Source organism: Salmo trutta, chromosome 40 (genome assembly GCF_901001165.1).
Source record: "Salmo trutta chromosome 40, fSalTru1.1, whole genome shotgun sequence".
Lineage (NCBI taxonomy): Eukaryota > Metazoa > Chordata > Actinopteri > Salmoniformes > Salmonidae > Salmo > Salmo trutta.
Window position 1 is genome coordinate 16399469 of NC_042996.1, and position 23685 is coordinate 16423153.

At 42.0% G+C, this 23685-nt stretch overlaps 1 protein-coding gene across 3 annotated transcripts; it reads left to right on the forward strand.

Moving 5' to 3' along the window:
* Nucleotides 1–1042: 1042 nt before the first annotated feature.
* On the forward strand, nucleotides 1043–22573 carry sult4a1 (sulfotransferase family 4A, member 1). Of its 3 annotated transcripts, XR_003873063.1 has the most exons (8): nucleotides 1043–1588; nucleotides 9140–9270; nucleotides 11089–11169; nucleotides 11254–11380; nucleotides 11628–11722; nucleotides 17124–17262; nucleotides 18647–18740; nucleotides 21028–21110. XR_003873063.1 is itself a non-coding variant. In XM_029742411.1 (7 exons), the coding sequence occupies exons 1-7, from the start codon at nucleotides 1420–1422 to the stop codon at nucleotides 18653–18655; spliced, it is 756 nt and encodes a 251-aa protein (XP_029598271.1). In that variant the 5' UTR covers nucleotides 1044–1419; the 3' UTR covers nucleotides 18656–18734. The 3 variants fall into 3 exon arrangements, 2 of the variants coding, with proteins under 2 accessions (XP_029598271.1, XP_029598269.1); XM_029742411.1 differs by lacking the exon at nucleotides 21028–21110 and having other exon boundaries at nucleotides 1044–1588; nucleotides 18642–18734; XM_029742409.1 differs by lacking the exon at nucleotides 18647–18740 and having other exon boundaries at nucleotides 1051–1588; nucleotides 21028–22573.
* The last annotated feature ends 1112 nt before the right edge of the window (nucleotides 22574–23685 follow it).

The following is a 23685-nucleotide window of genomic DNA, read 5'->3' on the forward strand; positions in this document are numbered from 1 at the left end:
ACAACAATAACGTCTAATGTAACTGGCCCCTCTAACAGTACAACTGGCCCCAGCTTGGCCCCCCCAGTTGAAATAGTCTAGAACTGCCACTATCTGAGCAGCTAACCGATCACTGCAGCTGTACATAGTCCATCTGTAAATAGCCCATCCAATCTACCTACCTCATCCCCATATTGTTTTTATTTACTTTGCTGCTCTTTTGCATACCAGTATCACTACTTACACACCATCATCTGCTCATCTATCACTCCAGTGTTAATCTGCTAAATTGCAATTACTTTGCTACTATGGCCTATTTATTGCCTAACCTACTCATGCCATTTGCTCACACTGTATATAGACATTATTTTTTTTCTGTTGTGTTATTGACTGTACGCTTGTTTATTCCATGTGTAACTCTGTTGTTGTTTGTGTCGCACTGCTTTGCTTTATCTTGGCCAGGTCGCAGTTGTAAATGAGAACTTGTTCTCAACTAGCCTACCTGGTTAAATAAAGGTGAAATATATATATTTTTAAATATATACAAACGTGTCCTTAAAGTATAATGTTTAGAAAGTTCATATGTTACTGTCCCCACTACAACAAAATACTTAAATACATGTAATTTTGTCCTTGAAACATTTAATTGAAATAACTGTAGAATTCCATTCATTCCAATGAGGACTGCTGCTTCTGAGGAGTTCCAATATGGCCGACCGTTGCAGCCTCACTCTACTCGTGATATCAAAGTCATTTTTGATAAGGCCCGAAAATTAAATAAACGATTTGGTAAACTTTTTTGTGGAAGATTGGATAAGTGTGCTTCAAACTGTTTGCTTGGTATGATTTGTAGCTATTGTCGCTATCTGTGCATCCGACTCAGTTTTTCTACGATAAAACTTGAGATACCGTGAAGTGTTGTGTATTCGCGCAGATAAATTCAGGAGGAGACTGAAGCGCGGGTGGCTTTGCAGCGTTTTACGGGTGTCGGCTCACTTGGGTAGTCTACCCAGATCAAACAAGGGACCATTACATAGGCTAATGAAGAAGGCCATTGACGTAAAATGTATTATAATAATCTCTTGATTTTAAATGCCAAGAACAACTACCTGCATCAGCTTGAATGCTTCATGTAGCCTATGCTTGAAAGCATTCCTCTTCCGGCTACAGACACTTGTGAGCACGCGCGTGCTCCACAACAGCGAACTGGTGCTGATGCTGAGGAGGAGGCGCGCGCATCACATGAGCGCATCGCATTACATCACTTTGCTACGACGTGATTGGCTGAAGGTCAATGCGTACTTCGCTCGCGGATTATCACGTCCTAGCCTGACCATATATCTCGACTCGAGACGATAATTATTATCGCTCTCAAAACAAATGTAATTATAACCTTTCAATTGATTACAAATATATTGTCGTTTGGTGCCCGTTTTGAGGATGGCCGAGAGCGAGGCAGACACGCCAAGCACACCGATAGAGTTTGAGAGCAAATACTTCGAGTTTGATGGAGTGCGGCTCCCACCCTTCTGCAGAGGAAAGATGGAGGAGATCGCCAACTTCTCCCTCAGAAGTAGCGACATATGGATTGTCACGTATCCCAAGTCAGGTAAACAATATTGGCAAGTGTTGATGCTATGCAGTATGTTAGTCCAGTACCCTCACTAGAGAATGCAGGGTCTTAGGTGTAGGTCTATAGTTGCTTTACATTACTTTCGTCATATTGTGTCGTGTGTAATCAATGCAAATGTCTTCAGTTGAGTCCTTATAAGTTTATTATTGCATCGTGTTCAGAGTTGCACTGGCCTATAAGGGAAGTGCGTCAATCTTTACCTCTCCAAACATAGCCTGCAGCAGGCTAAATGCTGCGATCGCCTGGCTGCGTTAGGAACATTCACAAATAGACAACAGTCTGATTTCGTGGCAGTCATGGCAGCTCATTGAAGGACTTTTCATTCTGAGTTATGTGCTGCTGAACTCAATAACTTATCATGGGAACCTTCGAGTTACGTTAAACGCCTGCGCTCTTCGCATCCATTCGCTGTTGACATATGTTACCGGAGGATACACAGACAATGTATTGAATTTTCAGGCCTCGGGTTACTGCTTATATCCGTCTCTTTCGGTCAGATACAGACTGCTTTGCGCAGTGCTGTGCTGCTGCTGACCGGGCTACGCTGTGCTTGCGCGTGACGCACTGGTGTGTTGACAACCTGTGCTGGAGCAGAACTCGCTCCACGGGTGGGTCCTCCTGGTCACGTGACTAGGTGGACATAAATATCCATCTTCCCTCAAGTTCATTGTGGCAGTCAAATCTTTCAGAGACATATATAGCAATTATTCCTTTAAATGTCTCTTCTCTGTCCACACTGGATTTCAGCAGTGCCTATATCTGCATCTGCAGGAGTAAAGTATAATTGCAGGAGAGAGAAGAAGAGAGGCGGGAGCAGTCTGGGTTGTTGTGCTGTCTAGGCCTGGTAACAGATGCAGGCTGGCAGTCAGTGATCAGCGATGTTGTTCCCTACAATATTAGCACTGTAAGGGAGTGAATGTTATTTATAATAAGGGTTACATGGATAGAATCAGACCTCTGAAACGCAAATGGCTGGCCCTCCCTCCAGCTAAATATATGACCTAAACCCTCCCTGAACGCTTGAAAAAAAAACAACTGTCCCCTGTACCCAAAATAATAATTAAACCAAAGTGGACAGCAGAGAACATGTATACGTTTACCCTCACTTCTTGGACAGACCAGAGTCTTAGATATGCAGTTTTAGAAACTGTTCTTAATCTTGTAAGCATTACATGGCAACACAGGAATGTTGATAGCGACAGGGCTGAAGACCAGAAGGTTTTGGGTTCGCAGACCACTGTGGACAAGAGTAGTGGTGGAAAGATCCCCTTTCTAGTAAAAGCATTGTATGAATCTATCATCGCATTTTCAGGTCCAAGAAGAAATGGCCTTTTATAAACATTTCATGCAATTCTACTCCATTTTACATATACTACATGACCAAAAGTATGTTGACACCTGCTTGTCGAACATCTCATTCCAAAATTACAGGCATTAATATGGAGTTGGTCCCCCCTTTGCTACTATAACAGCCTCCACTCTTCTGGGAAGAGGCAATTTGGAACTCGGTAGTGAGTGTGATTTTCACGCGCTACGCGCTTCAGCACTCAGCTGTCTCGTTCTGTGAGCTTGTGTGGCCTACCACTTCGTGGCTGAGCCGTTGTTGCTCCTAGATGTTTACACTTCACAATAACTGCACTTACAGTTGACCGGGGCAGCTCTAGCAGGGCAGAAATTTGATGAACTGACTTGTTGGAAAGGTGGCATCCTATGACGGTGCTGGGTTGAAAGTCAATGAGCTCTTCAGGAAGGCCATTCTACTTCCAATGTTTGTCTCTGGAGATTGCATAGCTGTTTGCTCAGTTGTATACACCTGTCAGCAACAGGTGTGGCTGAAATAGCCGAAATCCACTAATTTGAAGGGGTGTCCACACACATACATATATATATATATATATATATATATATATATATACACACAAAAGTATCTTAGAAATATAACTTTGCTCTGTGCTTCTCCCAGCATGCACTTCATAGCCTATAGGCTATGGATCATTTGATTGAGACCACACTAAATAGCCTATAGGTGCGCTTGATGTTGCCCGCAGCATTGGGCATACATTGATATAGCCTAATATGCAACTTATTCTAAAACACAGAAATATTGAGATTTCATAAATTACAAATTACATGACCCAACCCTGGACTAGATTTAAAAAAAGACTAAACCCTCCTTTTAACTGAAATTAAAAAGCATGACCCTACCCCATTTTCCTCCAGGTAACCATTCTATCATTTTTTTATCCCGAGTGGCGCAGTGGTCTAAGGCACTGCATCAGTGCAAGAGGTGTCACTACAGTCCCTGGTTCCATTCCAGGCTGTATCAAATCCGTCCGGGATTGGGAGTATCATAGGGCGGCGCACAATTGGCCCAGTGTCGTCCGGGTTTGGCCGTCATTGTAAGAATTTGTTTTTAACTGACTTGCCTAGTTAAATAAAGGTTAAATACATTATTTTTTTAAATAACATACCATTTATAGGGTTTTGAGAGTGGAACATCAACTATCGGAAAGTTAAGACTAGATAGAGACAAAAAACAGGAGCTATTGAGGGAGACCACAGTCCTTCCACGTGCACCTAGCCACGAATCTTCCTCAATCATGTCCAACAGGCTCGGGCCATCAAAGAGAAGGGCGGGAGATGCACAATTCCCCGATGTCCACAAAGCTTTCGGGGAAAATAAATGATCAGATAGATTTTCCAAGTCCTGGTAAAATATGTAGTTTTAAAGACATTGTACACAGGTGGACAGTAGGCTTGGGCAGTATACCGTATATACCGTGTACCGGGGTATTTGGAATTAGCCACTGGGTGGTTTTTCAATACAGTCAATACCATTTGTAGCTACTTTTTAAGTAAATACCTGTAGTCAACTTGTGCAATGCATTAGGAGATAAAGCAGATCACGTTCTTCATTTCATCGGTCACGTTATTTTACATTATGAAGCTTATCATAGTTCCCCAGAATAGTTGAGCCAGTCATGTTTGTAAATAGCACAATGGGTGAAAGCAGGAGTAGCTGAGTATTGACAGGGGTTGCATTTTATATTCAAAGTCAACAGTGTTCTTTTGCTTCAACAGAGTGATCAGGGACGTGCAACTATAGATTTCCTTAACAGAACATATATTAGCGCAACACATTCGACAGATGGCAGCCACACAAGTAAATGAGTTTACAACGAAAAAGCAAGGTATTTTTTGCAAAAACGATGCATGGTCATCATTTCTAATGTTTATCGTAGACATAATGTAGCCGTACATATTTCCTAATGTTTTGCTTACAGTTAATCTTGAATTTTACCTGAGAAAAGTACAGAGGAAAGTACCTGAGAAGAGAGCTAGACATCAATCAGAGCTGTCTGCTGATAGAATGCCCGTTCATGAATTCTCATCCTAGTGGAGAAGTGCAACTAAAGCACCAAATTTGTGCATCATATTTTAATGGACAAACATTTTTTTTGCTTTTCTTTCAAAAAGGACATTTCTAAGTCACCCCAAACTTTTCAATGGTAGTGCATGTATAACTTTGAGCTGGATTTGCAATTTGTTTATTTTTGTTCTTGCTTGTAAGCATATTTAGCTAGCAGCCTCCATGGAAATTCTCTAATTTTGTTAACATTTTGGTAGCAGATGCCCAACGGTTTTTACGTTTTTGGCGCCCCCTTGTGCACTAATCCGGTAATACCGTAAATCCTGGAATGAGAGAAGGATGGTATGACGATATGAAAAATCTGGAAACCTCACAACCCAAGCGGACAGTCAATACTCACTGTTCGCCTGTCCGACAGCCAAGGGCGTAACTTTGTGTTGTTGGGGGGGAGGGGAGAGATCAGATGATTTTGGCTATTCTTCAAATTATGTCATTGCTCATTAAGTTAAGAATCTTATTCTGTATCTTAGGGCTAGTGTAATCATGGTTGCGCCTCTTTAACCAGCTCTGAAGGACTTTGTCGTCTTCTGCCTTTTAAAAGTTCCTAAAGATTTTCATGTTCTTCCTCATGACCTCTTAAGGCCTCAACCTGTCTTGCAAAGAACTTCACTGAACCTTCCATTTTCAGTAGACAATGTTTTGCTTCCTCTTCTTAAAGCAGTAGATAACTGTGAGTCCACAGGGTTTGATTTTTGTGAGCTCTTTTAGCATAAGCTGAAAACTTCAAGAGCCTTCTTCCAATTTCTAAAGCCTGGTGCTAGCTTAGCTACCTAGCTAAGGTTAGCTAGCTAAAATAGCCAAACTAGCATTGTAGCATTCGGTATACAACTATACTGCTCTCAAATACTCTCAAATTTTGTGCACCAATTTGTTTACATCCCTGTTAGTGAGAATTTCTTCTTTGCCAGTATAATCCATTCACCTGACAGGTGTGGCATATCAAGAAGCTGATTAAACAGCATGATAATTACACAGGTGCACCTTGTGCTGGGGACAATAAAAGGCAGGGTCTGAGTTTTTGCCAAAGCGTGACCACTTATTCAGAATAACTTTGGTGCAGTGGAAGCATAAAACCCCCTTTAAAGAGCACTGTAATGCAGCCAGGGGAAACTTGAAACCACTTCTCTTGAAATGACAAAACTGTCAGCTCGCTTCTGGATTACAATACACTTGGGATGTGGTTGATTTGGCTTTGTGCTGGTACTGATGTCGATAACTTCTATTTGTTCGGTGGCTCTGCCACTGTCATCTGTAGGCAACTGGTCCCTGACTTGTGGCTCAGTCCCCTTCATCAAACATGACAAACCTTGTCTTACTTTCTATTGCCAAAATAGAAGGGCCTTTCTATTGCCAAAATATGATTAAACGTAAACAATAATACATCTACAAGGCATGTCTTATAGGACTACATTTAAATATTGTAATGTGTGTGTTCACCATTGTTTCTTCACCACTACATTTCAAATTCTCACCTGATGACCTATTCGTCCTCTCCCTGCCTCAACATGGGCAGTCCTCTCTCTCTCTCGCGCTCTCTCCACTGACTGTCTCTGTCCCCTGCCATGACAACGATATGAAATTAGAATCTAGGCAACAACTGTTTTGTTATAGCACTTGGGCTTAGTCAGCAAGATGAGTTGAACTGATAGTTCCAATCTGTGTGCGATGTAAATTGCTGGTCAAAGTGCTTTACCAGACTGCTTTATAACACAAATTCTAAATTCTCACCTGATGACCTGTTCGTCCTCTCCCTGCTTCAACATGGTGGTGCTCTCTCCCTCACTCTCTATTGCCTGTCTTTGAACTGTGCCATAATCATTTGACCTAATTCCATTATCATACGACAAAAATGGCTGACCTGAACAATGATGGGGTTAACTTATTAATATGAATTAGATTCTGATTTATTAGCTAAATGATTTATTTACTGTCTGGCAAAATATGTATAGCTAGCCAGCTGACTACATATTACCAGACCATTATAGTATGTACAGTGTAGTTAGCTAGCTATGTAGCCATTCATTCATTTACAATTCTCTGCAATTAAAATCTGCACTTTTCTCCTCTTTGGCATTGGTACTTCCATTAGGGGCACTAGCTACTTTCTCACCATGTTTAACACTGACTCACTGAGTGCTGCTCATCTGAAACTGCAGTGGAAAAGGAAAAGATCCAGATACTGTGCTAGCTTTGGTCCTAGCTAAGGTTAGCTAGCTAAAATAGCCAAACTAGCATTCGGTATAAAACTGTACAAAAAATAAACGCAACATGTTTAGTGTTGGTCCCATGTTTCATGAGCTGAAATAAAAGATCACAGAAATGTTCCATACACACAAAAAGCTAATTTCTTTCAAACCAGCCTCACAACCGCAGACAACATATGATGTGTGGGCGAGAGGTTTGCTGATTGTGAACAGAGTGCCCCATGGTGTCGGTGGGGTTGTGCCATTCATCCACCCCCATCACCTCATGTTTCAGCATGATAATGCACGGCCCAATGTCGCAAGGATCTGTACACAATTCCTGGAAGCTGAAAATGGCCCGGTTCGTCAATGGCCTGCATGCTCACCAGACACGTTACCCATTGAGCATTTTTGGGATGCTATGGATCGATGTGTACGACAGTGTGTTCCAGTTTCCACCAATATCCAGCAATTTTGCATTGCCATTGAAGAGGAGTGGAACAACATTCCACAATTAACAGCCTGATCAACTCTATGGGATGGAGATGTGTTGCGCTGCATGAGGCAAATGGTGGTCACACCCGATACTGACTGGTTTTCTGATCCACGGCCCTACCTTTTAAGGTATCTGTGACCAACAGATGCTTATCTGTATTCCCAGTGTCGTGTCTTTGGCATTATTAAACTGAACTGATTAATCTATCAAACATTCTCAAATTATTATTACGTGATTAAACTACTTAATCATGTAACTGTAATTAACTAGGAAGTCGGGGCACCAAGGAAAATATTCAGATTACAAAAGTTATAATTTTCCTAATATAACTTTCAGATATTTTAATATCTGATCACTTAGTCTTCTGATTAATGAAATATTCTTTACCTCACGTTAGTCTCATTCCAAATGTCGTAAATTGTTGGTTATGTGCATGAACCCAGTCTTCACTAGGAGTCATCCATACATCAATTGTCTTAAAATCATTTATTTACTAAGTACTCACAGAAATGCATAACAAACAAACAAAGTAGATATTGTTACAAAGAAATGATAGGGGAATGTGCCCTAGTAGGCTAAACCGGCATGGCGGCTTGTTAGACAGAGGGACTGAGAAGGGCGCGAAAGATAAGGGACACTACAGAGTTGATAATTATAACAATTGAAACGCTAATCCTTTGCACATGAATGCTCACTCATTCGGGAATAATTGCAATCAATATATATATATTTACGCTCAGTGTGTCGTCGGGATCTCTGTTGAAAAGTTTGTTTCTGTTGGAGAGTTTCGGCCCTCTCTGTCGTGGTTAGAATGGATAGTTCAGAGTAACATTCATTCATGTCATTATAGAATAGATGTTTCGGCGGTTGTCGGTCTTCACATTCAATGATACCGAATTCCTAGCTGCAGACTAGTAATTAATATCAAAGACTTGTTCTTATTCTGTCGGTATCGATAGTCTAAGAGTTAAACCACGTGGTATGGTTTCCTTCATTGAACAGTCCAAAATCAAATTACACAATTTCACAAACAGTTCCATCCTCATTCATTTCATACAACAATTAGATGTAAGCCTCATAACTGAGGCTATTGTATAAACAGCGTTATGGTAATGTGGCCGTATTGTCTCATGAGTTTCACAAAATTGTACCAAACGGACCAGTTCGTAGCTGGATTCTTCACCGATCTTTTATACATTCTCCAGAACATAAATACTATTCGGACCTCCAGTTCCATTTATATTTTTGTTCTGTGTAGATCATTTGGTGTGTGAGGTTGGGATATGTTTGCTAAACATAGCACTATAATGGTGTAGTTTGGGCTGTGAATTTTTCCCTCATTGGTGTCATTTTACATTTAGACAAACGACTACCCATTTACCTTTTCATATTGATTCTCTCTACCCCCACTCCCCCAGGTACCAGTCTCCTTCAGGAGGTGGTGTATCTGGTGAGTCAGGGGGCGGACCCAGATGAGATTGGTCTGATGAACATCGATGAGCAGCTTCCTGTTCTGGAGTACCCTCAGCCTGGGCTAGACATCATACAGGTAGACCTACAGTACTGAGTATTACTGCTGTTCTGGAGTACCCTCAGTCTAACCTAGACATCATACAGGTAGACCTACAGTACTGAGTATTACTACTGTTCTGGAGTACCCTCAGCCTGGGCTAGACATCATTGAGGTAGGCCTACAGTACTGAGTATTACTAGTGTTGTGTAGTACCCTCAGTCTGGCCTAGACATCATACAGGTAGGCCTACAGCACTGAGTATTACTGCTGTTCTGGAGTACCCTCAGCCTGCGCTATACATCATTGAGGTAGACCTACAGTACGGAGTATTACTACTGTTCTGTAGTACCCTCAGTCTGGCCTAGACATCATACAGGTAGGCTTACAGTACTGAGTATTACTGCTGTTCTGGAGTACCCTCAGCCTGCGCTATACATCATTGAGGTAGACCTACAGTACTGAGTATTACTACTGTTGTGTAGTACCCTCAGTCTGGCCTAGACATCATACAGGTAGGCCTACAGCACTGAGTTTTACTACTGTTCTGGAGTACTGTTGCGTTCCCTCCAAGAGGTGTACGCAACACCCTGCTACACCTCAACTCACCGTGGAGTGAAAGAGGTATGTGATTGTAGGTGCAGGGAAGGATGACAGAAGCAGAGAATATTAACATTTACAGGGATTTTTTTCTTCCTTCACACGGTAAAGTGGGTGAAAGGGGCTGGAGAGAACCAAAGCAAAGAAAGTTAAAGTTAAAGTCCACCCTCTCCTACCTACCCACTGGTTACCTATTCTTAGCACCACCTGGCGCGCTAACCAAAATACGGGGGGGGGGGGGCACCCAGTTCTTACCTAGTGTGCATAGACAGTAAATACTACAGGTATATGTACGCCATCAGGCCTCTTGCCTGAACACTCAAGGTGCCTTCCCCTTCGGGAACAAATAAAACAGAATAACAATTTAAATAAACAAAAACACTGAGATTTGCATACACATACCTCAGAAGTAGCAGCTACAAAATACTTTCAACAAAACTGTCACTGTGCAACAACCAACACAGTACATCAAAGAAGCTCTCTCTTCCTGACAAAGGAACACTGGCTTTTATCCAGCTGGAGAAGGAGTTGGTAATTGAAAACAGCTGTTTCCCCTGACGAGAGGGAGGGTTCAGAGCTCCAATCATCGACGGGGCCAACCAATCAGCTGCTTAGAATCCAGGAAGCCATTTCCTGAAATACACACATACAAACCCACAACACAGAAACTGGGGAACGTAACAAGTACCCTCAACCTGGCCTAGACATCATACAGGTAGGCCTACAGTACTGAGTATTACTACTGTTCTGGAGTACCCTCAACCTGACCTAGACATCCTACAGGTAGACCTACGGTACTGAGTATTACTACTGTTCTGGAGTACCCTCAGTCTAACCTAGACATCATACAGATAGGCCTACACTACTGAATATTACTACTGTTCTGGAGTACTCTCAGTCTGGCCTAGACATCATACAGGAAGGCCTACAGTACTGAGTATTACTGCTGTTCAGGAGTACCCTCAGTCTAACCTAGACATCCTACAGGTAGGCCTACAGTACTGAGTATTACTACTGTTCTGGAGTACCCTCAGCCTGCCCTATACATCATACAGGTAGGCCTATAGCACTGAGTATTATTACTTCCTGATCCTGAATCACTTGCTTGTAAAACAGACAGGTACAGTTAACCAAAACGCAACATCCAGCACCATATTTCAATGCAAAGCAATAAATGGATTAGTTGTTTTTCTGCTCCTTGTTTCATACCGTCTCTGTTCCCAATGTCATGATGACGATTCCTCTATGTTTTCACAGGAGTTGACGTCTCCTCGTCTGATCAAAAGCCACTTGCCCTACCGCTTCCTGCCTACAGCCATGCACAATGGAGAGTCCAAGGTTAGAGTACACTTCAATTGGTTTGTATAATGTTTCCATGTATTCAATCCTAATAGTCTGTGGTTCTATGCGGTTCTCCTGTAGGTGATCTACATGGCGAGGAACCCTAAAGATCTTGTGGTGTCTTACTACCAGTTCCACCGCTCCCTCAGAACTATGAGCTACCGCGGAACCTTCCAGGAGTTCTGCAGACGCTTCATGAACGACAAGCGTGAGTGTCAGAGTTCAGGGTTCACCCGCCCAGGTGTGTCACTATTCATCTTGTGTCGTCTGTCTACACAGGACTACTTTTCTTAATTGGGACTGAGAGGAATGGGTGGTATTATTTAGTTATTAAGTAACTGATCAGGCCAGGTTGTGTGAAGAGGGAAGAGAAAGCCGAGTCACCTGGGGAAAGTCACTAAACTCTCTCCACCTATGTCTCTCTCTCTCCCCTTCTTTTTCTCTCTGTCTCATAGTGGGATATGGTTCCTGGTTTGAGCATGTACAGGAGTTCTGGGAGCATCGCATGGACTCAAACGTCCTCTTCCTGAAATATGAAGACATGTACAAGGTAAAAAAAACTCTTTCCCTCCCTTCCTCTCTCTCTCTCTCTCTCTCTCTCTCTCTCTCTCTCCCTCCGTCACTCGTCTATATCTACTGTCTACCATATATCTAACTAAAACCAAACCTTACCTGAACCTCCACCCTCTATCGTAGAGGTACAGTGATTAGTGAGCCGCAAAAACCCACCATTATACATAAGATCATTCTGGAAGCCTCTAGCAGGCCGTTTGGCCCTACTTTAAGTGGTCCTGCTCTATCCTATCCCCAATGTCACTCTAACTTTACCCATACCACCTAACCCCTATGATAATCGTACCACCCTCAGAGCTACGTGGCAACCATAGTTCCGGTGTATGGAACATAACTGTAACTGTACTCTCACTGGGGAAGAATGGGGACAAATCAATAGTGTTGTTTGCTGTTCCAAAGGTCCCTGCAGGGCTGCATTGCACGGAAACACACACACATGCGGGCTCACACACAACACACACACAGACACACAGCGTGTTCTTATTAGGGATCATTTGCAAACATGAACATTTTATACAGTATATACACTAGCAAGCCTTCCAGGACGTGATCTTATTCACTATCACTCAAAGTGACTATCACTGCATAGTTACAGCATTGACACTGTTGGGGGAAAGTAGCTCATGTAGCCTACCCTTCTTGGAAACCAAACAGGTTACAGTTTTTCTCAATCGCGTACAAGCATTTTTGAATTTTTTTTTAACAATTTTGTCGACTTACAAAATAGAGTTCAAAAGAGATCTCTGTGGCCTTTGGCAAAACAGTAAATGCCGTCTCAAAACATAAATCCATTCATCTAAATGATATTATACTGTCAAAATTTCAGATTGATCAAAAGAACATGACTGCCTGCAAAAAAAATTAACACAACCAAACTTGAGTCCAAGCAGACAAAACAGGAAGTTAGTCTGTCTAATAAAAATCTTTGCAGTCACTAAAAAGGAAGTACAACTATCCAAAGGTGCAGATTCTGGGCTTTTACTCTCCTTTTATGCATATTACACCAAACAATTTCATACACAAATATTGTTCCTGATTTTAAAAAAAAAAGCACATTCATCGGTATCATCACAATGCAGTTCCATGTATTCAATACAAAGGCTAGTTTGCTCATTGCTATATAGATTTTCCATTGGTGCGCAGAAACACTATCCGCAAGTTTCCTCCGACACGTTGGTGCGACTGGCTTCCGGGTTAAGCGAGCAGTGCAGCTTGGCAGGGTTGTGTTTCGGAGGACGCATGGCTCTCGACCTTCACCTCTCCCGAGTCCGAAGGGGAGTTGCAGCGACGAGACAAGACTGTAACTACCAATTGAATATCACGAAATTGGGGAGAAAAAGGGGTAAAGAAATAAATACAAATAAAAAAGGTGAATACAATGGTGCGGCTATGAATGTATAGGCCTCAATCACCACCATAGCAAAGCTCTATCAAAGTTCACAATGTTGAAGATGATGACTTATGGGTAACCCAACTTCATGCTCTGCATCTCTGCATGTCCATAATATTTTGGCAATTAGACAGTCCCCATTTCCTAGATCTTTCCATATATTGTACATGGCATGATACTGATGGGATGATTTAGAATGTTTTGCAGTAGTATTTACTGATTGCTAGAAACAGTGAACGCAATTGCACACGTTTCTCTTCTGACGAAAACAATGCGTTATATTCTATGAACAAAACTTAAGTGACTTTTGTATTCACTGATGACAAAAGTTGGTCTAAGAAATACAAGGCAAGAAAATGATCAGAATTTCTGTAAAAGTATTTGAGCATTTGATCATTTCTGTTCTGCTGTAGATACGTTTCAACACAGATCCAAAAATGGCTTGTACACAACTGAGAAAAAAACGTAACATGTATGGCAAGGGTATTCGCTGAGCAAGTGTGTTATATAAGGATAAGACATCTGTTTCTATAGAAAGAAAAAAGGAACTCTGGTCGAAGTTTATAACCGTCCACATAGACAGACAGAAATTCAGCCTCTTTATAACAAGGCAATGAAACTCCAATGTATAACCGCTAGATAACGCATAGAAGGATCTGTACACGTGTCTTAGATGACATAATCAGATGTTCGGAGTCAGAGTTCAACCCCCACTCTGTCTGAGATGTAGGGGAGAGTGGAGTAAGTTGAGCCGCTTTTTACATTCAGCATCACTCCGTCAAGGGAAATGTAGTATTCTTTCTAACAAAGATTTCTACATAGATTTCAGGATGTTGTGTATCCCTGGAAATAATCAGAATACATGTAAACATTACAGTTTTGAAAACATAGCTTGTCCAAAAAAAGTGGGCTCTTGGCTCAACTTACCTCATACCCGGGGTAAGATGTGCCAACAGAGACCTCTTGTTTTGGACAAGCGGGATGGGGTGAATTAAGCCAGCTACACATTTCTGTGCTGAATTAAAATATTACCACTACCTTTTTAAAACCATGTCTATCTTTATTTCCCAAACACAATTCAACACAATCGCTTTTTGTCTTTTAATCACTTTAAGCATATTTTAACACAGGCTTAACACCTAACAAACACTTTGTAGTTTTTACCACTGTTACCTCATATCCAAGCAATAATGCCTTATATTTTTGTTCAGTATATTTTGTCAAATGATACATTTTGTGTATGGTTTCCTAGAAACAAGAAAACCATACCCTTTTGGCTCAACTTCCCCCACTTCCCCCTATAAATACAGCCCAACTACCTTGTCTATGTGGTGTGACTGGGTTGTGTGTGGAATAGAAAGTACTGCAACCCGTCTTATGCAGATTATTAAGGCATTATCAAACTCTAGTTCATAGGTCATTTGGGAGTGATAAGAAAAAGAGATCATTTGGTACAGTCATCTCATAAATTATTGCCACTCTTGATAAAGATGAGCAAAAAGAATACTGTATTAATTAAATAATAGAAATACTGTGCAATATTGAATACTCAAACATTGTAATTGTTTTATACAAAACTGTTATTATTTTATATTGCTCAGAGAAATAGATTTTAATAATAGTAATATGTTTTCTGAAATAAATACGTAGGTGTCAAAAATATTGGCACCCCTAAATATATTTTTTTGACTTTTTTTAATTTAGTCTCAGCTTAAAGCTCAATCAGCAGTAGATACAATAACAAAGCTTCTCCCCACCCCTGGTTTTGGTAAAAAGCTGAGGGATGGGGCTGGAGAAATGTAACCGCTCTCAAATTCATAGACCAGGCTTCGGATGCAAGGAATCATGTTTTGAAGCTATATAGCGTTTGTTTAAATTGTATTTGTTTACAAACTGAGTAAAACAAGTTTATATATTGTTTGCTGATGGTGTACGACAGTTGAACTAAGATCATGAGGCATTTATAAGTTATATTCTTCAATAATCAACGGGTACATGCAGTGAGGGAAAAAAGTATTTGATCCCCTGCTGATTTTGTACGTTTGCCCACTGACAAAGAAATGATCCGTCTATAATTTTAATGGTAGGTTTATTTGAACAGTGAGAGACAGAATAACAACAAAAAAATCAAGAAAATGCATGTCAAAAATGTTATTAAATGATTTGCATTTTAATGAGGGAAATAAGTATTTGACCCCTCTGCAAAACATGACTTAGTACTTGGTGGCAAAACCCTTGTTGGCAATCACAGAGGTTTCTTGTAGTTGGCCACCAGGTTTGCACACATCTCAGGAGGGATTTTGTCCCACTCCTCATTGCAGATCTTCTCCAAGTCATTAAGGTTTCGAGGCTGACGTTTGTTAACTCGAACCTTCAGCTCCCTCCACAGATGTTCTATGGGATTAAGGTCTGGAGACTGGCTAGGCCACTCCAGGACCTTAATGTGCTTCTTCTTGAGCCCCTCTTTTGTTGCCTTGGCTGTGTGTTTTGGGTCATTGTCATGCTGGAATACCCATCCACGACACATTTTCAATGCCTGGCTGAGGGAAGGAGGTTCTCACCCAAGATTTGACAGTACATGGCCCTGTCCATCGTCCCTTTGATGCGGTGAAGTTGTCCTGTCCCCTTAGCAGAAAAACACCCCCAAAGCATAATGTTTCCACCTCCATGTTTGACGGTGGGGATGGTATTCTTGGGGTCATAGGCAGCATTCCTCCTCCTCCTAACACGTTGAGTTGATGCCAAAGAACTCCATTTTGGTCTCATCTGACCACAACACTTTCACCCAGTTGTCCTCTGAATCATTCAGATGTTCATTGGTAAACTTCAGACGGGCATGTATATGTGCTTTCTTGAGCAGGGGGACCTTGCGGGCGCTGCAGGATTTCAGTCCTTCACGGCGTAATGTGTTACCAATTGTTTTCTTGGTGACTATGGTCCCAGCTGCCTTGAGATCATTGACAAGATCCTCCCGTGTAGTTCTGGGCTGATTCCTCACCGTTCTCATGATCATTGCAACTCCACGAGGTGAGATCGTGCATGGAGCCCCAGGCCGAGGGATATTGACAGTTCTTTTGTGTTTCTGTTCTGTTTCTGTTGTCACCTTCTCACCAAGCTGCTTGGCGATGGTCTTGTAGCCCATTCCAGCCTTGTGTAGGTCTACAATTTTGTCCCTGACATCCTTGGAGAGCTCTTTGGTCTTGGCCATGGTGGAGAGTTTGGAATCTAATTGATTAATTGATTGCTTCTGTGGACAGGTGTCTTTTATACAGGTAACAAGCTGAGATTAGGAGCACTCCCTTTAAGAGTGTGCTCCTAATCTCAGCTCATTACCTGTATAAAAGACACCTGGGAGCCAGAAATCTTTCTGATTGAGAGGGGGTCAAATACTTATTTCCCTCATTAAAATGCAAATAAATGTATAACATTTTTGACATGCGTTTTTCTGGATTTTTGTTGTTGTTATTCTGTCTCTCACTGTTCAAATAAACCTACCAATAAAATTATAGACTGATCATTTCTTTGTCAGTCGGCAAACGTACAAAATCAGCAGGGGATCAAATACTTTTTCCCCTCACTGTATAATGAATTCAGAAGTCCAAAAATGGATGTAACAACTGCGGATTGCCCCTTTAAGGAACTGTATTGTGGCCTTCCATGGCTTCCTGTTTCACTGGGGTGTAAAAATGAGGTAACATGCATGTAATTTGCCAATCATTTTGGAGGTGACTAAATATAATTACTATTTTATTTGAATTTCTCTTCTGTCTTTGACTCGTTTTCCTCTCCTCTCCTCTCCTTTCTATCTCTCTCCTCTCCCCCTCTCTCTCTCTTCTTCTCCTCTCCTACTCGCCTTCTCTCTCTTCTTCTTCTCTTCTCCTCTATCTCTCTTCTCTCCCCCTCTATCTCTCTTCTCTATCTCTCTATCTCTCTTCTCTCCCCCTCTCTTCTCTCCCCCTCTCTCTCTCTTCTTCTCCTCTCTCTCCAGGACCTGGGGACGTTGGTGGGGAAGCTGGCGAGGTTCCTGGGTGTCTCGTGTGACAAGGCCCAACTGGAGACCATGGTGGAGAGCTGCAACCAGCTCATAGAGCAGTGCTGCAACTCAGAGGCCCTCTCTATCTGCAGGGGTGAGGTCCTCTCCATCCGCAGGGGGGAGGGATGGGGGAGAAAGGGCGGTAGAGAAATAGAGGGGGTAGGGAGAGAAGGAAGGGAGGGAGGGAGAAAGATGGAGCAAGAGATTTGGAGGAGTGAGAGGACGGGAAAGGGAAGGACAGAGGTAGAGAGCGAGGAAGAGAAAGAGAGTGATAAAGGCATAGAGGAAAGGAAGATAAGAAAACAGAAGTGAGGGGTAGACAGACACTAAAGATAAGCCAAGGAATGATCGTTACGGAGGCAGAGATTTCCCAATATCTCCCGACGACAGAGTTGAGAAAGTAAAGAGCTCTGTAGGGTTACTGAAGCAGTGCGTGTTTTGTGCCGTAAAGTAAATGGAAGGGGTGAAGGCTGTGTGCCAAGAGGGACAGTAACCTAACGTGTGTACTGTATGCAAACTCCAACCTTTACACACACACACACACACACACACACACACACACACACACACTGTACTCCCTCTAGCCCCATTCATAGCTTCGCTGCTTGCATCATATACATTGTTTAGGCTATTATTAGACACTCACAAGCCTAGACACAAGCATGCTTGCAGTGCATGATATGGTGCACTCGGATAGAAGAGGGGGAACAGAGGGAGAGAATGACAGAGAGAGACAAAGAGCATATCAGAACGCAATATGTGAGCCTCAGCCGTACACCAAAATACAGCCAGCTGGAATGTTATCCGTTGCTGTATGCATACGGATGCACGCACACTCTTCAAGGCATATAGAATATGTTCATATGGCTTTATAGCTCTGCTAACCCTGAGGGAGCGTATGTCTCGGCCGGCTGAGGATGAGTCAACCTATACCAGATTTGTATGTAGGCTATGTAGAACAGTTACATAATGTGTGTTTGTGTGTAGTCTATATCTTTAAGCAATGATCCAGGGCCAGTTTAGTTGTTTGGCTCATAATGGTGAAGGTTAGCACTGGGTTGCAGAAGTCTGATCCTTGGTCTGTTAGGGGCAGAGAGTAACTTGAGCTTTATTGTAGCAAACCACATATCATGACTCAGATGTACATACCCCAGCAGTAACATAAACCATCAAAGGAATAGGGAATATTGCATTCCATTCACTCCTATTTCTGCTCTGCAACGCCGCCCTGTGGTTAAACATAGTAATTACAGCTCAGTGATTTCTGGCACAAGGAGTTGCACCTTACCGTTCAGTTTGGAAATTCGTTCACATTTGTTGTACTTTTTCTGGCATTATGATTTATGAATGTCGTTTTAATATAATTATGATTTCATTTTTCATGTTGATCATTGTAGATTTTTGTTATGTTGTTTTTTTCTTATGATTTGTTGTCAGATTTGTCTTGTTTTCTCCATGTTCTGTTTCTTTTAGTGCAGGACCCCTAGCCTCTGGCCTGGTGCTGGTCTAACACACAGCTCTGAGCTATTAGGGCCATAAACACACATTCCCATACACACTACTGGAGGACAGGTGAGTCCGTATCTGTAGACATACATACATAGGCCCAAAATGATTGGCGTTGTTGATAGATGAGCAAAAAAGACTGTAGCAAATAAATAATACAAAATACTGAGCTATATTTAAAAAAAATATTATTTAACCTTTATTTAAGTAGGCAAGTCAGCTAAGAACAAATTCTTATTTACAACGACGGCCTAGGAACGGTGAGTTAACTGCCTTGTTCAGGTGCAGAACGACAGATTTTTACCTTGTCAACTCGGGGATTTGATTTAGCAACCTTTCGGTTATTGGCCCACCACTAGGCAACCTGCCGCCCCATATTGTATGCTCTAAAAATTATATACTTTTATTCTAATACAATTTCTCAGAGAAAGAGATTTAGTTTAACAAGTAATATTTTTTTTATCTCACAATGTTTTCAATACCTTTTTAATACTTCACCTTGTGAGGATAACGGCACTGAGCCTTTTTCTGAAATGTTTTATTGATTGGAGAACACATTTGGCGTGATCTTAGACCATTCCTCCATACAACATTTTTCCAGATCCTTGATATCCATCGTCTGTGCCTCTTCAATTCAAACCACAGGTTTTCAATGGGGTTCAAATACATATGACTGAGATGGCCATTGAAAAATGTTGATTTTTGCGGTCAGTTAACCATTTCTTTGTGGATTTTGATGTGTTCTTGGTGTTATTGTCTTGCTGGAAGGTCAACTAAGTTTCAGACTGCTGGCAGAGGCAGCCAGGTTTTTGGCAAAAATGTCCTGATACTCAGTAAAGTTCATGATGTCGTTGACCTTAAGAAAGGCCCCAGCACCAGTGGAAGCAAAATAGCCCCATAACATCAAAGATCCACCACCATATTTTACAGTAGGTATGGGGTTCTTTTCTGCTTTTTCACCCTTATTTCGACGCCAAACCCACCACTGGTGTGAGTGACCAAGGCACTATATTTTCATGTTATTCAACAAATGTCAATTCCTGGAGTTTGCTAAAACGGTCCATGGCACTTGGATTGGAACCGGTGCTATGGTCAGATGATATGAAAATAGAGTGCCTTGGTCACGCACACCAGTGGTGGGTTTGGCGTCGAAATAAGAGTGCATAAGCAGGAACGATCCCCTTACCTAGATTTATGAGATGGCACTACATTAACGAGTCGGAAGCTCTAGATATTCTGCTCACTCCGGACCAGGCCCTAATCACCGGGCTTCGGAAAAAGAGGCAGGCGAGGTAGCCTCCTAATGAGCGAACAAATAGACCGCCCTCTGTTCTGTTGGAGCAGGTTTTCATCAAGGATCTCTCTGTACTTTGCTCCATTCATCTTTCCCTCGATCCTGACTAGTCTCCTAGTCCCTGCTGCTGAAAAACATCCCCACAGCATGATGCTTCCTCCACCATGCTTCACTGTAGGGATGGTGCCAGGTTTCCTCCAGGACGTGATGCTTGGCATTCAGGCCAAAGAGTTCAATCTTGGTTTCATCAGACCAGAGAATCTTTAGGTGCCTTTTGGCAAAGTCCAAGCGGGCTGCCATGTTTCGAGTCTCAAAGCAAAGGGTCTGAATACTTATGTAAATACTTATGTTTTTCATTTTATTTTATTAAGAAATGTGCATACATTTCTAAAAACATGTTTTTGTCATTATGGGGTATTGTGTGTAGATTGATGAGGACAATTGTTTTATTTAATCAATTTTCGAATAAGGCTGTAACGTGTCAAAATGTGGGAAAGGTCAAAGGGGCCTGAATACTTCCCGAATGCACCGTATGCACATATCTAACTCCATTACCTCGTACCCCTGCGCAGCGACCCGGTACTGGTACCCTGTGAATATAGCAAAGTTTTTGTTAATCGTTGTGTATCTATTCCTTGTGTAATTATCTTTCTCTTTTTGATTTGATGACCTACTGTAAAATATGGTGGTGGATCTTTGACGTTATGGGGCTATTTTGCTCAATATAACTTGTTAAACAAAATCTCTTTCTCTGAGCAATTGTATTACTATAAAATAATATAATTTCCCCACCAAAGTGTAGCGTACAGTATAGCTCCGTATTTGTATTATTTATTTGTATTTTTTGCTCATCTCTATCGAGGGTGATTATGGACCTCACTGTACACGGTTGGGAGTCATAAGGAAGCATAGATAGCCTATGAGCTGATCAATATGCAATAAAGAATGTTTCAAAATGATAACATTCATATTGGCTGCTGACCATTCCTCTCGGCCATTCGTCTCATTCATAGCTAAAACAGAAGTGATGTATGATCATGTGACTCTTTCTTCTGTCAGGTCGCGTGGGACTGTGGCAGGACATCTTCACCGTGTCTATGAATGACAAGTTTGACACGGTGTATAGACAGAAGATGGGCAAGTCTGACCTGACCTTTGACTTCGGCCTGTGAGGACCGGACCGACTGACCACAACGACGCGAACACGGACTACACTCCTCCTCCTGCTGCCAAAACACTGTACACTCCTGCCTCTCTTCATCAATCAATCACGTATTGGATATGTGTATATCAAGTCGCTCCACCGCCAAAGACTATAGCTGTCAATCAATCAACCAACCAATCAATCACCCAATAAATTAGTCAGCCAACACACCAATCAAAATCAATCAATCAATCAATATAAAGATTGCATCCTTAAAAAGCTCACAAATCAATTTTGATTTATCAATCAATCGGTCAGTTTCTCAGCCAATCAGCGAGATCCTGTTTTAGCCCAATGTGGCACAGGTCCCATCCCCCACCCCCATCTATGTCCCCCCTCTCCGCCCATCATCCCATTCCTCTTCAGTATGTACCGCTGTGTATGTATGTATGTATATACCAGTGCTCTATAGCAAGTTGTGTATGTGGCAGTGGCCCCAAGCCTGAGGGAAACGCATGGAAGTTTGTGGCGCCGTCACCAAACCTATACAGAGGAAGCTTACACGTCTCGTTCAACACTTAATGTTGAGACAGTGTTGTGTTTTTTAAACGCTGTATGAATGCTGTGGTGGGGAATCATAAGTCCAGCTCAGAGTCAAGTATAGAGACCACCCATGACTGCCCTTTGATACAGAGCAAGTGTTCCGTTTTGGCTGTATCCAGGTCAGTTCCTACTTTACCTAGTCCTTCATTTTAGCACACGTTTTTCACTTTCAGTACATTACACAGCTTGTTTGTTACAAAAAAGGCTTTCAATGGGCATTAGCTTAATCAGCACGAGACTTTTTGTATCAGCCTTTCTTGCTGAAGTGAATGGGGATGCGTGTGTGCGTGCGTGTGTTTGTGTGTGTGTACATGCTCGTGTGTGAGCAAAATCAGAAAAACAACACATCACAACTGCCTTTCATATCAGTTCTGTTTGTTCATGCTGCTAAAGTGATGCCTTTCTCTGTCCTCAGACCCATAGCCACCTATAGAGTTAATGCACCACACTGAGACAACAGAGTATCCCTCCATGTTAAAAGCATTCTCTGTGTGCTATCACCCAATGTCCCTTCAGACTGGATCCAAAGTCGGATGGATGCATCCATCCCTCCCCAAAGGTTAGGCATCAAAACATCATTACCCTCTATGTTTGTCATCGGAGCCCCCTTTCTTCTATTGCTTCCATCTCTTCCTCTTCCTCTCTGCTGTAAATGCCCTCAGACAGACCAGTAGACCCCCCCCCCCCCCCCCCCCAACCCCTCTGCTCTGCTGGACACTTGTGAATGTGTTTATTGATGTGGATGTAACAACCTCAACAAACCCCTCCCACAGGCGCAGTTATCTGCTTTCTCTCTCTCTGTCTGTCTGTTTCTCTCTCTGTTTCTCTCTCTCTCTCTCTCTGTTTCTCTCTCTCTCTCTCTCTGTTTCTCTCTCTCTCTCTCTCTCTCTCTCTCTCTCTGTTTCTCTCTCTCTCTTCTCTCTCTCTCTCTCTTCTCTCTCTCTGTTTCTCTCTCTCTTTCTCCTCTCGTTTCTTCTCTTTATCTACTCCCTCTCTCTGTCTGTCTTTTGTTTTCTCTCCTCTCTCTGCTTTCTCTCTCTCTTTGTTTCTAGTCTCTCTCTCACTGTATCTCTCTCTCTCTCTCTCTCTCCTCTCTCTGTTTCTCTCTCTCATCTCTCCTCATCTCTCTCTCTCTCTGTATCTCTCCTCTCTCTCTCTCTCTCTTTTCTCTCTCTCTCTCTCTGTTTCTCTCTCTCTCTCTCTGTATCTCTCTCTGTTTCTCTCTCTCTCTCTCTCTTTGTTTCTCTCTCTCTGTTTCTCTCACTCTGTCTGTATCTCACTAGCGATTCAATTGGCTTTAGATGTGTTTACATTGCCAAAGCAAGTGGAATAGACAAACAAAAAGGGAAATAAACTCTTGTCAGCTTTTTCTCTCATTCTTTCTGTTTACAACCGTTGGCAATCCTGCTGCAGCCCACCTCTACAAGGGTAATGTGGTGTACTGTATGTTTGGTTTTTATATGCCTGTAGGGTTGTCCTAACCTGGGCATAATGCATTGTACTTTACATGCTTGCTTGCTGGTTTATTAATAAAGTTATGTATTCAGGACAACTGTGTTGTGTGTGTGTGATGTCTTCAATGCACTTGCATTATTTACTAGCAATTTTGAGTCAAAGATTTATTGTTGTTACTTCCGTTGACAAACTCCCTCTGCTCAAACCACGTGGTTCCCTCTCAACTGTTGCTCCATCTGTTGGAGGCTTGGAATACTCAAAACGCTCAACTCTGGTTGAAACTCCTAGTCCAGACCTACTCTAACCATATACTGGAGATGCTTTATTTGATTCTTGATCGTTTTGCGTTTTCAAGCGCTTTGAGCTTGAAAGTAAAAATCGCTATAGAAGTTGACTACATTATTATTACTACTTCAGTAGGCATCTGCAGTATCACCATAGTCCTTATCACTAACCACTCGATGTGTTTACTGTTGCGTGAGGGTCTACTACTCCGGATGAAGAATATGTAGCTT

Excerpts from the sequence above, each read along its gene's own strand:
- sult4a1 (XM_029742409.1), top strand. The coding sequence starts at position 1,420 with ATGGCCGAGAGCGAGGCAGACACGCCAAGCACACCGATAGAGTTTGAG. Across the intron at positions 1,589-9,139 it reads TGTCACGTATCCCAAGTCAG|GTACCAGTCTCCTTCAGGAG; the intron begins GTAAACAATATT and ends CCACTCCCCCAG. Across the intron at positions 17,263-21,027 it reads GGCCCTCTCTATCTGCAGGG|GTCGCGTGGGACTGTGGCAG; the intron begins GTGAGGTCCTCT and ends TTCTTCTGTCAG.